Source organism: Penicillium citrinum, assembly GCF_028827155.1.
Source record: "Penicillium citrinum strain IBT 23319 chromosome Unknown utg000004l:1.0-2404223.0:1.0-2405248.0, whole genome shotgun sequence".
In the NCBI taxonomy this organism is placed as follows: Eukaryota; Fungi; Ascomycota; class Eurotiomycetes; order Eurotiales; family Aspergillaceae; genus Penicillium; species Penicillium citrinum.
The window spans coordinates 1,750,794-1,765,672 of NW_026622689.1; the positions used below are offsets into that span (position 1 = coordinate 1,750,794).

The 14,879-nt window shown below is 48.7% G+C and overlaps 4 protein-coding genes across 4 annotated transcripts; 3 read left to right on the plus strand and 1 right to left on the minus strand.

Annotated features, from left to right (window-relative positions):
- Window positions 1-457: 457 nt before the first annotated feature.
- On the plus strand, window positions 458-1,168 carry N7469_005612 (Yae1 family protein; the record flags this gene model as incomplete). The annotated part of the gene is made up of 1 exon (XM_056644532.1): window positions 458-1,168. One exon carries the CDS (start codon window positions 458-460, stop codon window positions 1,166-1,168), a length of 711 nt encoding a protein of 236 aa, XP_056501346.1.
- Window positions 1,169-1,999: 831 nt separating this feature from the next.
- Window positions 2,000-2,812, plus strand: N7469_005613 (uncharacterized protein; the record flags this gene model as incomplete). The annotated part of the gene is made up of 3 exons (XM_056644533.1): window positions 2,000-2,186; window positions 2,273-2,514; window positions 2,537-2,812. 3 exons carry the CDS (start codon window positions 2,000-2,002, stop codon window positions 2,810-2,812), a joined length of 705 nt encoding a protein of 234 aa, XP_056501347.1.
- Window positions 2,813-5,845: 3,033 nt separating this feature from the next.
- N7469_005614 (uncharacterized protein) lies at window positions 5,846-7,549 on the minus strand (the record flags this gene model as incomplete). Its single annotated transcript, XM_056644534.1, has 1 exon — window positions 5,846-7,549. One exon carries the CDS (start codon window positions 7,547-7,549, stop codon window positions 5,846-5,848), a length of 1,704 nt encoding a protein of 567 aa, XP_056501348.1.
- Window positions 7,550-10,601: 3,052 nt separating this feature from the next.
- Window positions 10,602-14,586, plus strand: N7469_005615 (uncharacterized protein; the record flags this gene model as incomplete). The annotated part of the gene is made up of 2 exons (XM_056644535.1): window positions 10,602-10,612; window positions 12,123-14,586. 2 exons carry the CDS (start codon window positions 10,602-10,604, stop codon window positions 14,584-14,586), a joined length of 2,475 nt encoding a protein of 824 aa, XP_056501349.1.
- Between the last annotated feature and the right edge of the window lie 293 nt (window positions 14,587-14,879).

Here is a 14,879-nt window from a genome sequence, read left to right on the forward strand (position 1 = left end):
GGGATTATTTTGGGGGCGAGAATGAGGAGGGTCTTTGGGGTAATTGCGTAATGATAGATTGGCAACGTACGACTGATGCATAGCTGTGGCTGTCTACTAGATATTCTTAGTAGAATATTTTCATTAATATGTAAATAAACTCTGAGCTTCGTGACATACATACATACCAGAATCAATGAATTAATAATTGTAGTTCAATAAATAATTAATTCAAATTGCACAACCTCTGGTTGACCGTTGCGGCTCCGCGGGACACGCCGATCTTCCATCTTTTTTTTTTTTGTTGCGAAGCTCTTCTCCTCCACCACCTCACTTCCTTTCCTTTAACCCACGCCAATTTGGATCAGATACATTCTGAATCCTGTTGTAAACTGGACACAAATCCGAACTTGTTCCTGAAATGACCAGATCGCTTGACTCCAGCTCACCTTCAGCCCCCGCATCCCCCGCTACGACAATGACTTCCACTCAAACCGATCACCCCGCACCCGAAATCGACAACTCTCTTGATGACATCTTTGGCTCTTCCCCGCCAGAAGGAATCCAAGCACACCACTCCGGACAACATACCCAGTCTCAGTCGCAGGATCATCTTTCAACCGACCCATCCGACCTCCCCGCTCTCCGCCGTCAACATGTCACAGCCGGCTACCGCGACGGTGTCTCCAATTCTAAGGGCGAGCATGTCCAAGAAGGATTTGACGCAGGTTTTCCCGTCGGTGCACAGCTTGGCATGAGAGCCGGAACTATTCTTGGGATCTTAGAAGGTTTAGCCCGCGGTCTGGAGGAACGGAGTGGTGGCGGCGTAGTCAAGAAGCCGGCGCGAGGAAGCTCCGCTGCAGGATCGACAGAGCTACGTGATGGGGAAGTGGAGGAGTCCCGACAAATGCTGAAAGAAAAGATTATGAAAATCTACCAAGAAGCAAGCAAGGCTCTGGACGTACAATCTGTATTCACAGGGTTCGAACCTGGACCTGGGCCAGACCCCGAAAATGCGGGACAAAGAGACGAGGAATTGGCTGAAGCTCAATTGGGTAGGAAGGGAGACGCTGTTGTGTCTGAATGGGAGAAGCGTGTTGCTGTGCCCCGGTGGGAGGAGAATATGGAGACATTGGAAGAGAAAGATGTTTCGCAGGGAGACAAGGGCGCGGCAAGTGAACTGAGCTGAAGCTTCCCATTGCGCAAATGGTTTCTTCTCTTCCATTTCTAAGCCAAACGGGTGCTCACCACCCCACTCCCACTTCGAGTCTTTCTCCTCTCTCCAGGAGTCCTTTCGTTGTCCCGGGGAAGACGATACGAGCTGCATGCTCCATCGAAAGGGGCCGTACTGTTTATGCACACCCTCTTCGAAGTGGACTCAGACGGGCGAGGTTGCATTCGCACATCTTCACGGGATATTGCCCTTCGGTGGTGAGGTTTCAAACGTTGCAAGCGTCTTGTGCATTGCCCACCTTCCTTGTATGTGTGGTTTGGGAATATCGAAACGAGAGCGTCGATAATGTCGGTCTCACTTACCCAAGTGGTTATCACCAAACAATGTGCTAAACCCGTCACACGCATCCTTATATATGAATTTGGGTTTTTTACTATATCCTATATGGAATGATTCTATATGCTCTTTTCACGGTGTCAATTCAACTCAGAACAATACGACATTGATTATTGTAGATACCATCAAAAGAATCCTTCTCAAAAGTCTGTTATAAACCCTTGACTCCATAGATACGGAGTTCAACGGAGCCCCAAATCTAGCTGTAGTACAAGAATGGATTCTTGTATATTTTCTCGGCTAGCCATGACCTTATCGACCTCACAGATAAGCATTATTTAGCTAGTGTTCGTCAAGCCCAGTATCGTCAGGTTATATCGACCATTCAAGCTCCTTGGCACCAAAACGATGGCTTGATCCACTCAGCAGATACTCTTTTTGTATATAAAGAACCTAGTTACCCGAGAGAGTTTAGCAGTGGTTCGTTGCTTCAAAATATTCTTCTCCGCCATGTCATTAAAGCAGGCATTGAAAAAGGTTCCTGCAGGTGTACCACTTCCATGGAAATTTCATCATGAAATCTGGGAGAAGCCATGGGAGTCTCAATCGGGTGACTTTCCACCACACGAGACCGAACTCGAACATGGGCAAAGGCAACGTCAAATTAAAAGTGAGCGCTGGTTCCGACACCATCGTGGTATGTCGGGCTATCTCATGCAAGAGGAAATCGGGCGTTGGCAATGGAGATATACAATGTATCGTACTGTCTTCAACTGGAATCAGACATTCACTGGGAGAATGTGGTGGATGCAATTCGAGAAAATATCTTTGTCTCTCTTAAGATTCAGTTACAAGAAGATAGAGACAATAACGAGAATGCATACCGGCTTTTATGCGATGGATATCGCAGTCTTGAATTCAAAAACAAAGTTAGTCTCGACGGAGCTACTATTGAACAAATTCGCGAGCAATTCAAAGATGTTGTTATGAATGAATTCTTTGCTGCTGGTACTCGATTTTCGCTGGTGTCTTCTCATTGATTCAAAGGCTCTTCAATCATTTATTTGTTATCCTCAACCCGTCAAAGCTTCCGATTTATCGGAACTTGATGCGTTTGAAAGAAACGGTGCCTGGGTGACAGTTGTTGATCCTGAATATAAGCCGGGCTCCTATACCAAGGGAAAACCCCGTTTCTATCAAGGATATATGCGCTGTCATCTCAACAGACTTCTTTCACTTGCATGGGCAGGATCTATGAAACACATGTCCAAGATGATTCGTCGGGATGCGGATGGTATTCCCTGGTACGAAGAAAACATCTAGAGGTCGACACAAAGATCCATCCTTTGTAATGCAATAGGGAACCCTACTACTGTGTGGTATCAGATAATTATCAGAGTTCAAAAACAATCAGTCAGAAGAAAATTGATACCGTTTGAATCAGTGGAAGAACAATTAATTATTCAGGGCGTTTGAGCGATCCATTTTGAATTAGTTCTATCTTATTCTATATCAGAGAAATTTTTTATTACGATGAGCGAGATCAAATATAGTGAGCTGTGCTGAACTTTGGTCTTTCAACCAGTGAAACAGCAGTATCACGCAGATATTGTGAGCTCGACTGGTAAAGTTGTGGCTATATCAATATTTCCATGGGCTGTAGTGTCTCAATATTTTTGCAACAAGGGCGTATGCAAGCTGGGCCGGCCCCGCTGCCCGTCCCGTCCTGCACGATTGTTTCTGAGTCCTGTCTTGTCATGAGTGAGACCCGTTGACCTGGTTTGGGGGTGCAGGGCGCAGGGTGCAGGGTACAGGATGCAGACCGTAAGTAGGAACGCTGCAAGGACAAGACGGGCAGAGCGGAAGTCGGTCCGGTGCGAAAAAACGATTTGGGAAAACGGTTCTACATTGCTGAGACAATGTGGGACAATATGTACCTTCAATTTCTGTAGGGGATTTGTTTACCTCGGTGGTTGTTGTCTGGCTGCTGTTTTGAAGTTTTGAGCCAGTGATGAAAAGAAAGTCGAAAGCAATATTCAGGCACAAAGAGCCATTATATACGGAAAAATCGCATCAAGACTTATGGACCTAAGCCTGGACCAAGCCCAGACCTTGGATTAGCGCTGTCAATTCTTCATCACCCGCCACGCTTGAGCGATAGCGTGTTTGTCTAGCAAACACCGGCTCGGAAATCGACGGCGTCTACTTCCCCGACCCGGCCCAATAGGCCCACAGCCGCGAAAACAAACTCCGATAGATCTGAAACCCATCAGATGGTCGGAATCTGGACCTCGGGGATGTCCAACTTGCAGCCGGATGCGCCTTGCCTTTGACGGACCGGAGACTCCGAGTACTTTTTTGCTTGGATGAATCACAGCTTCGTATTATGTACGTATGTAGGTAGGTGGATCGACTATGCTCGACAAAGTTTGGGCTTTTGCCCGTGGTTGCCTGATCGGTGCTGTCAGATGGGAATGAATTGGCCTGCACTCTACATAGTATTTAGTGTCAATAATGTACTTGCCAGCTAAAGTCAAACTGAAATGATAAGAATGTGAAAGAGTCCGGATTATTTCGAATTTCAATTCTATTTTCAACAGCATGAATAAGAATTAAGGGTATTTGAGCCGAGGCAAACTCTGCAGAAGTACGTTGAAACCGAGACGTTGAGGTGCAAGCAAGGGGGAGGGGACGACGACGTGTCGAAGGTCGATTTTATGTACTTTTGGTCGTGCCGCTTTTAACAGCGACGGCTGTAGAGCGGCGAGTAATTATTCCCGAATCGGGTAAAGATAAACATGGGCCATCCTACGGTATACTTTGACAGCAAACAATTGTCTATGCATCCCTGTGAACCAGCCGCAGGCATCAGTAAATTGGGAATCATGAGGCAATTGGCTCTTTCCAACCGCTGCTAGTCAATCAAGGCCCGTCAAAGTGAATCGAGCAGACTGGAATCAACAAACGTACCACTCGCCGATCCCAGCCTCAACTCCACTGCCGCAAGCCCCGAGCGGACCATCATAATTCGTGTATGATCAATCATGGACAGAAGAACATACTTGAGAGCGAGTTCGCGAGCCTTGTACTTTGTCACTCGAGCTACTGTAGTATACAGTAGTAATCACAGAATTTGAGCGACGGTCTCGACCTCGACCCTACGATCAACCATGCAGAAATCAAAAACCCATTACCAAGGTTCACATCCCTGCTTGCGCATGAGACATGTACATGGATCCGGAGCTAGGGTAGCTGCACGTCGGGTACCTTTTAATCTTCCCCATGGAATAGTACAGATGATTATCGGAGCTAGAATTTTACTTTCCCATTCTGTCGGGAGTGGGGTAGAGTACTTTTTTTTGGTTCTCTGTTCGGGCAAGGATGCTTAGACATACACTTGATAGACGGCAATAGTTTCAATGGAGCTGTTCATGCACAAATCTTCTTACTATTGCTCCACTTTGTGAGGGTTATGAGACAATTGGAAAAAAAATTAAAAAATCCCGTGCATGTTTGCTGGGTCGAGATTGTGTTGGATTTGTTCTATGTTATGACAACTGGTAGACATTAGTTCCATTGGTGAATGCCAGTTGATGGACATGCCATGGACAGACCTCGAGCTCTAACATTCCAAGATCAGACTATATTGCCCAAGCAACAAGGGCGGATAGTTTATAAGAGGAATTGCGGAGAGGATGAGAGTAGAAGTGATAATCACGTTTCATTCTGCATATTTGAGTATCTCAAATCGTAAGGTTTCATTGTTCATTGTTCATTTCATGCTTTTGTTTTGATGCGCCAAAGGTAAATGCAATCTTGAGCTAAGACTCTTCTGAAAAGAAAAAGTAGATGTAGATGTAATCAAATCATACAGGCGGTTTTCCTCGATCATATCATTATTGCTGGTAAAACCGTAGGAGGGACATAAAGGAAATTGGAAGACATGTGATGTAAACCAGGTAAAGGAAAAAGGCTTGAATGAAGGCCGTAAATCAAATCGTCAATAAATCAAACATGGTATTACAACGCATGGCGTAGTAAGGCATAAAGAGCATAGAGATCGTGGGAGGTATGAAACCTCAAGACGTAGTTAATGAATGAATTCAAGATTTGCGAGCGTGAACTTGTCCGTTATTTCGTGGTCATTGATAGATTCGGACGCTGTCAGAATGTAGATGCTGACAATCATTAAGTTCATTGAGGATGAACCTCGTATAAAGAATGTGATGTGTCAAAGACACTGAACCAAGGAAATTGACATGAGTGATTGTGTTCATGTGGATAGAAAAAGGCCGTTGAGTTTATCGTTAGAAGCAGAAACGCCAACCCCGTCCCAAACGCCGAAACAAAAGGGTATCAAATAGTAGTGACATTGGATTTCGTGGCTGTCCTGTGGCAGCTCAGAGAGCGAAGAGAGTCAATGACTTTCTTCAGGAAAGGGCGGGTATCCGCATCTGGATCAGCGAATGGGACTGGGGAGTGCTGCTCATAACACATTGATGTGAGTTGCTCCTTGTCGGAGTTATACTCGGGGGTATCGGATTGTTGACGACGTCGTTGGGCATGGTTTGCAGCTGCAGCGGCGCGGTCAACGTCTGACTCGGGGATGCTGCTGTTCTTTCTTGAGCGGCTAGAAAGTGGTTTCATGAGGGATGTAGTAGATGGTGCGACGAGGCGGAGGGTTTGAAGAGGATGGTTGGGTCTTAAGCCATCTCTGCTTCCCATGCCATCCCGGCTAGTACTAGGACGATCGAGGCTGGCACCGCGGAGAGAATCCGTAACTTGACCACCAAGAACGTCGTCAGGCAGGCTGGGAAAACGCTCAGGCAGTTGGTCATCTAGCATAGCTTGGTGCAGTCTGGGCTGTGACTTGGCACCGCGGAGCTTGGCCCGGCTTCGAACTTTGCGGAGTGTATCAATTGGCTTGCGAGAGAGCGACTTGTGGCTGATGGATTCATTGTCAGAGTCGGATTCCCAGACTGACTGCTCGCCCATGTATGCGTCCATGGTGGAAGTAGAGGGTCGCTCCATGGATGTGGCTGTCCATTGGCGGGAGATAGGAGGAGAGCTAGCTACTGGGCTTGGAATAGGACTAGCATTATCATTTGCAGGGATGAATAGAGCCTGATCGAAGTGGGTTGCATGTGGCTCCATAGTGACAGGGTTGATCAAGCTTGGAGGGGAAATCATGGATGGATCCAAGGGAGGACGAGTTCCAGGGCTTGACTGTTTCCTCCTCATACTTTGAGAGCTTGTGCCTCGGGATAGATTGGGCAGGGTTGGAGGTTGTTTTCTCCTGCTCCTGCGAGAAGAAGACGACATACTTGATGTTTCGTACTTCATTGTGGATGGATCGGATGGAGGTGTGGTAGGTCGAGTGAGTGCCTTGGGGAGAGAAGGCACTGGTGGTGGTGGTGGGAGAGAATACTTTGGAGGTGTTGATGCAGGGAGATAGAAAGCTCGTCGAGGTTCGTTGGGAGCTTGATTTGCGTGGTGATATAATTTTTCAGTTGCCTTGAGAACAGCGTCAGGGCAAGTTGGGGAAGAATAAGTAGATGAGAAAGACGAGCTTGGTGTCAGGTCAGGGACAGTACAGTCTGTTTGAACAGAGCTGAACGAATCCTGACTTCCGTGTGTTGGTCTTCTCTCGTCTGTAGATGAAGTATAACTGTGGAATCGAAGATCGTTCTCTAATTCGAGCTGTGCAAGCGTCGATCGATCAGGGCCGGTATATTGCAAAGAGCCTTGGTGTAAATGTTTGGTGTCTCTTTCGTGTGTCACAGACAAGGTGTAGTACTGGCTATTTTCTTCGCTGTGTCTTTCATCGCGAATGGCCGGGGTGTACGAATCGGTCCAAGACGGCGTCGCAGCCAGTGATTGTTCGAGGTAGAAGGGATCCTGGTTGGACTCCTCCAGCACCTTCACACCCGCTCTGGGGTAATATGAAGAAGCGCGCTTCACTGGTGATGGTGAAGGCAAGCAAATGGTTGTTTCTGATCTGTTCCGGTCTGCGTGCAACGCGTCCAACTCGCCGGGACAGTAAGAAGCTCCGAGATCCATGGACTGTGGTTTCAAAGTACACTAGACACGATGAAGCTGGACGCAGGGGCCCAAGAGGATCATGAACGAGGCACGGATAACAGAGTATAAAACAGATAGGAGATGGATATTTGGAGGAAAGGATCAGGGGTATGGAATGGGGGGCGAAGGGGATATGTTTATACACATCCCCAAAAATAGGCCCTCGGACTAGGGTGGCCGGGGGAGATCAATAGATGCATACCAATGCAGGTAAACAAAAGAACCCACAGACGATCTGACCTTACATGACGTCCCCTTCCGCTGTAGGGATGGAGATGCAGCAAGGACAGCGAGCAAGGGCGCGCGGATCCAGCATCCGTCTGGCTCTACAGTCCTGCAGTACTTTTCTAATGCGTACTTTTTCTCTTTGCTCTGTGATCAATTGCTCCCACTAATATCTGCTTTTCCTTTTCCATGACTCCAAGGAGATTCTGACGAACTTTCCAAGCTGCCCATGGCGCTGTTCCTGGTACCTGATAGCCCCCTTAGTCCATGTAGTACGGAAGCTGCTCGTACGACCCGCATCATCTCTCGCATGGCACAATGGATGATTTATGGTTACTACGATTTTGATGAATAGACCAATTTGGCCTTCTGAGTGGTAGAGAGCTATCGCGTCAAGAGCTGCATGTTGTGTCCTCAACTCCATACCCATGCAGTGGCTGGGTCTGTGAGAATGTGAGATATCAACCGGACTGTCTTTCCGGGGAGTGGAGTCTGCCCTAACTCGGGTTGATCAGTCTGAGAACACAGACCAAACAAGAGCTCTGAGCACAGCTGGAAAGAGTCTATGTAGTACTTTGTCTTTTTTAGTAGGAAAGAAAATGGCTCGCCACACAAAGCCACAGTTCATTCTTCGTTCCTCATTCCTGGGAACCGCGCAACGGCGTGCACGCGAGCCTCAAAATCCTCTCGATTGCGACCGTCGACGCAACGTTTCATTGCTCAGATTCCCTTCCCAACCATGGTGGAAATGGTCAAACGTCGTCTGATGATGGGCTTACTACCTACGACGTCATTCCATTGCTCTTGCACCCGTGGCTGGCTTCATCGTGAGGTTTCTTTTGCTGTGATGGTTTGATTTGTACTACCAACCATTGCACATCAATCTCTCGTGGCTACTTCCAGCAGACCTGTCCAGCATATACATACACACATAATATACATACTCATCAATGTTCCACATTGCGTGGACGGTTTTTAAAAAACTTCTCCACGTCCCTGTGCAGGAGGATCGGATCCAATCGAGGAGAATCGCAGGGATCCTCCGGACAAGAGATCCTAAGTTTGAAGTGTTGATTGCGGGCTAGCTCCATCCCGATTGACAGTTGATAAGTCACATTTCCATATGTCCCTGCACTTGAGGGGGAAACACCTTTTCACTACGATGATTGGCTCATCTTCGTAGCTGTCTGCGCTTGGTCCAATCCAATCTTGCGAAATATCAATTCTAGCGACGCGGGGATTCCTATTCGCCGGATGTATAGCTGAGTAACTGGAGATCATGTAACTAACTAGATATATCGAGTGTCAGACATATGTAGAACACACTATTATTACTGCCGATGTATGGCATCTTCCGACACGGAATTCATGTTCATACATAGCTGATGGATATCTGGAAGCTGGGCTATGTGATCGGACTTTAATCTGAAATCGAATTACTAGCTGCATCGATGGCTCTCCACTGGATGTATAGCAAACATTCAATTTCTCAACCTTGAGGTGGAACTCAAAGTAAATCTTTGCTCCTGCTTTTCTTCATCCCCTTTTCTGCAACGGATTCTACTTCCCCGGTTGTTGACACCCCACATTCCAATCAAAGTCTGTCGTGCATTTGCATCCCGCATCGCCGTGAGTTCGCAGCGGACGACTTTCCGGCAGCGCCGCCGACGTCTATATATCTACGGTGCGGTCCCTTATCGACAGGACGATTTTATATTCCGTATCACCGAGGCACTGCATCTTCAATTGGTGATGCACAGGGCCCTCACGTCTTGATTTGCATCACATTCCTCGCCGTTGTCGGCCTCGCAGGAAGCGATCGATTAAGTGTAGTCCCGCACAAACAATAGAGATGGACAGTAGGGATTTGAAATCAACCTCAGGTCTAGACCGAAGCTATTGAAGGACTCGCCCTCGCAGACAATATAGAAGCCCTTTCTAGGGAATCTGTCAGGGCAACGCAGCATCACCTAACAGCAATCCCATCCCCCGATCGGCGAGACTCGTTGCTCGCACTGAATCAGCCGTGGCTTGTCATCGACTTCCATCACTATGTTCAGTGTCTAGTTCGGCAAAACATCATAGGTACATACTTAGTATGTATTAGTGGGCAGATCATCCAAACCATCGGAGTCGGGAGAGAACAGCTTAGAATCCGACATCTTTTCCCTAATAAATGATTGGTCCGCGGCAACGAGCCCAAGATCGCGGGAAAAGGGGCAAAGTAGAACGGGGGCTATCTTGAATGAAACAATCGTGGAAATTCGAAACATCGTCGCAGAACAACGAACCTATCGGATTCGATCTCGTTGAGGAAACCCGTTTTTCCCCCCTTCGGGACGGTAGCGTAGACACATCCGCGATCTGAGATCCTTTTTTTTTTCTGCTGCTGCTCTCCCAGGGGGAGGAAAAGAGTGCTGCTTTCTTCTGCACTGCACTGCAGGCTGCAAGGCATGCTTGAAACCTACCTGGATATTGGGACTTCGCTAGTACTTCTCGATCGCCGGGTTTCGCGGGCCTGCATCCGCGATACAACCGGAAGAGCTCTTCCACCCGAGCTTAATGAGATATTCCCCGACTCAAAGGTGTAGGGTTCCTTGCAGGGTTGCCGTGGGATATGGGTCTAGAATGGAGATATGTCTGAGACGATGTACTCGAGGAGTCGAGGGGATCACTGGGGTTTATTGAAGCAGGGAGGAATTTATTGTATGTAGTAGGCAGTTTTGAGAAGGGCAGCCCTTTCGAGGATTTGTCAGTTCATGGGAGTTTTGCAATTGTATGTCAATTGGGTTATTGAAAGTCGATCATGACGCTCAGGTTTGATTGTGTGGGGTGCGGGAGGCTCAAGCTCAGCCTTGGAGCTGCAAGAGATGATACGAAGTGCTGGCAGCACTCGGGAGTATGTGAATTGTTATAGTAGATTGGTATGGAGATGTGGTTTGTAGACTGTCACTCGCACGGACAGTCTCCTCTTTTCTTTTCGTCCTCATTCTTTCGCTTGTCTAGCTTCATAGTCGGCTCGCCACGATGGTTGGTCCTTGTGGAGAAGTTCATCCATGAACCCGCTTGAACCGTTGGAACTGCTGGAACGGAGCCACTGGGGGTTCAGGAGATACTAAAGGGGGGGTTCCTGAGATGATCAAGGTCCAAGTGGTATTGAATTGTATAATATTGTACCGCTGTACAAATGATGAGACTCGGACTATACTCGCATGCTAACATGCCAACATGGATAGCCCGAGATATACATCGATGCCCGACATCCCGCGCCAACGCATCACATACTAGTACACTTCCATCTTTTTTCCAAGATTATAGCCCCCATCCCATCAAGTTTGGTCTGGACTATGCTTTTTTTAGTGTAGTGATGATGAGTATTGGCCAAACAGTAGTCGTATTTTTTGCCTTCTTCAACCGTGGATCTGAATTGGAGACCATAAGATTGACTATTCACGGCCGAGTCGGATCTGCTTCGTTTGGTCTTGTTCTGCTTTGAATCTGGCAGATTTTAATTTCAATCTTACCTTGATCTTGCCTTGCCTTGTATTTGCCCTAGAAGAATCCCCTCACTCGAGCCTGTTCATCACTGTGCAACCAAACCAGTCGGGTTGCAGGTAATTATTGAGTCGTGCTTCTTGCACGACCCGATCAAATCAACGAATACCAATTCAGTGAACAGCAGAGCAGACATCAAATCCATCCGGTCGATTACCGAGTACGAGTCAGCATTGACTTGTTATAGAGCTGATTGCTGAAGTGTTGATTGTGTGAAAAAAAAAAAATAAAGCAGTGGGAAGTTGAAGAGCGGAAGTGGACGAGTGACGTCTTTTCTTCCCTCCTGGCACTTTCACACTTCAAACATTCCACGATCGTCCAATTCTTCTCTTCGTTTTCTTCCTCTCTTTCTTTCTTGATTTTCTCTTCGATCTCTCCTCGACTTTGACTCTTCACTTCTACTCGACTTGTTTCCTGCAAATATATTGGCGCTTAATGGTTCCCTGCAGCCAGGCGGGCTGTAATGATTCTCTCTCCCCCAGCCATCTCAATTAAACCAGCCACCCTCCAACCGCAAACCCCCAAAGTCCACTCCTTTCTCAACTTCTTCTCTCTTCTCTCGTTTTGAATATTCCAGATTCTCCAAATCTCATCCGCTTTAATTTATTTCGATCAATTCTGGGTCATTTCGACCCTGTCTGGTCCTCTGCGATTGCTTACGACTCTCACTTATTGCGATCGCGATCGCGTTTACTTTCGAGCTTCAGCTTCAGCTTTAATTCGAGCTTGAAAGCTCACTCGCATTGCACCTCGATTCCTCCCATTTGACCAGACCTACGCCAGCAGTGTATCGCCACTCTCGCAGACCGTCTTACGAAGTCTACGACCTTAACGAATCATCCACTTTTACGACCCCAGCGCAGCGCCAGCAGCCCCAAGCTCCTCGGCCTTCTTCTAATCATTCTGCGGAATCACGCCCTACTTCTGCCTCTGGTGGCCCTCGATACTTGCGACGAACACGACGCACCTCTGATACTCGTCAATTACCCCAGCACCAGTCCCATCGTCGAGCTGTCTCCCTCGACACTTCAGCGAGACAGCAGCAGCGGCAGCAGCAGCAGCAGCAACCTGCCCAACCCCAGCCGTCACGTTCAATTCCAGTCTCAGTTCATCCGACACAAGAAAGTGGAATCGCCGCATTAAGACCCGCCCTCTCTGAAGCTCATACGGACGAAAACGGGTCTACCGTTGACGATCCGTATCAGCTTCTCGATAGCTCATATTGGCCCTGGAGAACCACTGCCGTCTCGTCGCGCACCGCCTCGGCAATCCTCTACGCCCTTGAGGACGCCATTCGTCGACCTTTCATGTTCACAACCGACTGGGACGAAGTGAATGCTTCTATGTCCGATATGGTAGGCGTTGCTGGTCCCGTCGGCAACGGCCGCGCTCAAAATGGGGCTTCCCGAATACCCCAGCCTCCGGCACCGGTATCAACACATCCTCCGAGTGGTGTTCGCACTCCGACAGATATCATGAGACAGCGTCGGGATCGAGAGGCTCGCCGCAAAGCTGAGCAAGAAGCGCGCGAGAAGGAGCAAGAAGATCTGGAAAGACAGCAATTGGAGCGGGAGCAGTCTCAGATACAGGCTCAAGCTCAAGCTCAGGCCCAGCAATACGCTGCTGGTGCTGCTGGTGTTGCTGGTGATCCTGCGTCACAGCGCCGAACACAACCTCCTAGGGTTCCTAGAGGAGCTCAACCCGCCCCTGAGCCTATTGCTGGGCCAAGTTTTCGTCCTGGTGCCACTGCTGGCGCACCGAGCACTAGTGCGCCGGGATATCAAGGACCTTCTCCTGCTGCTGCTGCTGCTGCTGATATTCCAGCTCAAGCTCGACCCGACCCTTCGTCGAGTCAGCAACAATTCGCTTCAGCTTCAGCTCCACGACATGCCCGCTCACAAAGCGCAGCAGCAGGTACTGGCGGACAAACAGGAACTGGTGGATACTCTGGATCAGGGCAAGCTCCAGCTAGTCAATCCGGGGCCCCACAAAGCCTTCAACAGCCCAAACGCGCCGGGTTCCCTCATGCCTTTGAAAGATGGGAAACATTGTCTTCGCACTGGGAAGGTCTGACCAGCTACTGGATTCGAAAGCTTGAGCAGCACAATGATGATTTGGAAAAAGATCCTCTCAGCCAACAACTCGCCCGACAGATCACCGATCTATCTGCTGCCGGGGCTAACCTATTCCATGCTGTAGTCGAGCTTCAGCGTTTGCGAGCCTCCTCGGAACGCAAATTCCAGCGCTGGTTCTTTGACACCCGCGCCGAACAAGAACGTGCAAAGGAATTACAGGCTGATCTTGAGCGCCAATTGAAGACAGAGCGACAGGGCCGCGCGGATGCATTTGCTGCATCGCAGACTGCAGAGCAGGATAAAACTCGTTCCGAGGAATTGTTAAAGGAAATGCGCCGTGAACTTCAGATCTCTCGTGAAGAAGCTCGTCGTGCGTGGGAAGAATTGGGCCGTCGCGAACAAGAGGAACGTGAGCGAACTAACTCTCTACGAAACGGTGAACCGACGTTAGTTGGCGGCGTCCAGGTCGTCCCTATGGTACAGGGTCTTCCAAGTCGCCATGCCACGCAACCTCCTAGTCGTGAAGGCCAATATGCCGGTGGTCCACCTGCCAACTCCATGGGTACGGAATATCAAGGCAAATCCACCGATCCAAGTGCAAGTCACCATTATTATGATGAAGGAGTGCCAATGTCCCCCACTGGCTCTGACCCTTTCATTGAGCCAAAGAAGACCGATCCACCCTCCAGCAAACCTGCCTATGCAGATCAACATTACGAACACGATCCTTCCAGTGCAGCTTACCACGGTGCCCCAATCTCCGAGCCTGACGATCGCTCCTATGTTGGAAGCAGTGAGGCTGGAGATGACGACTACGCACATTATCCGCCGCAAAGCACACTGACGTATCCTCCACCTCCGCTCTCGGAGGGCAGTGAGGAATACGATGATGGCGGCCATTATGTCACTGATGGAACTTACACCAGTGCACCTACCTCTGCCCCATTGCATGCCCCTTATCCGCCGACAACAATCGACTACAGCGGATCGGGCTGGGGACCAGGGACGGGCTGGGAATCAGTCACCCCTCGACACCGTCACCCAACACGTTTAAGTGATGTTCTGGAGGAGGATGAACCGAGTCGCACTAGTCCCAGTCGTGCTAGTCAGGCCAGTCGCAGCCAAGCTGGTCGTAGCCAAGCCGGACGCAGTGTGCAATAATTGGACTGACATGGACATGGCTGTGGGTATATATGCGTGACTTGACGTATTTTCAAATGCGAATTGAGCATCGCAAGTTTTGGACGGGCTTGGATCGCATGGCGGTTTGATCTGATCTGTTCTATTCCTCGCATTTATAGCAAGGGGGAAATGAGTTCAACTGTTTATTTGGACCGAGAGATTCGAATCCGCATGAGGTGCTGGTGCTGGTGCTGGGTACATAGAAAAGTAGGGCTGTTTTATGTTTGTTCTTATTTTTTTTGGCTTTTGCATCTAGCATGAGCGTCTCGTCT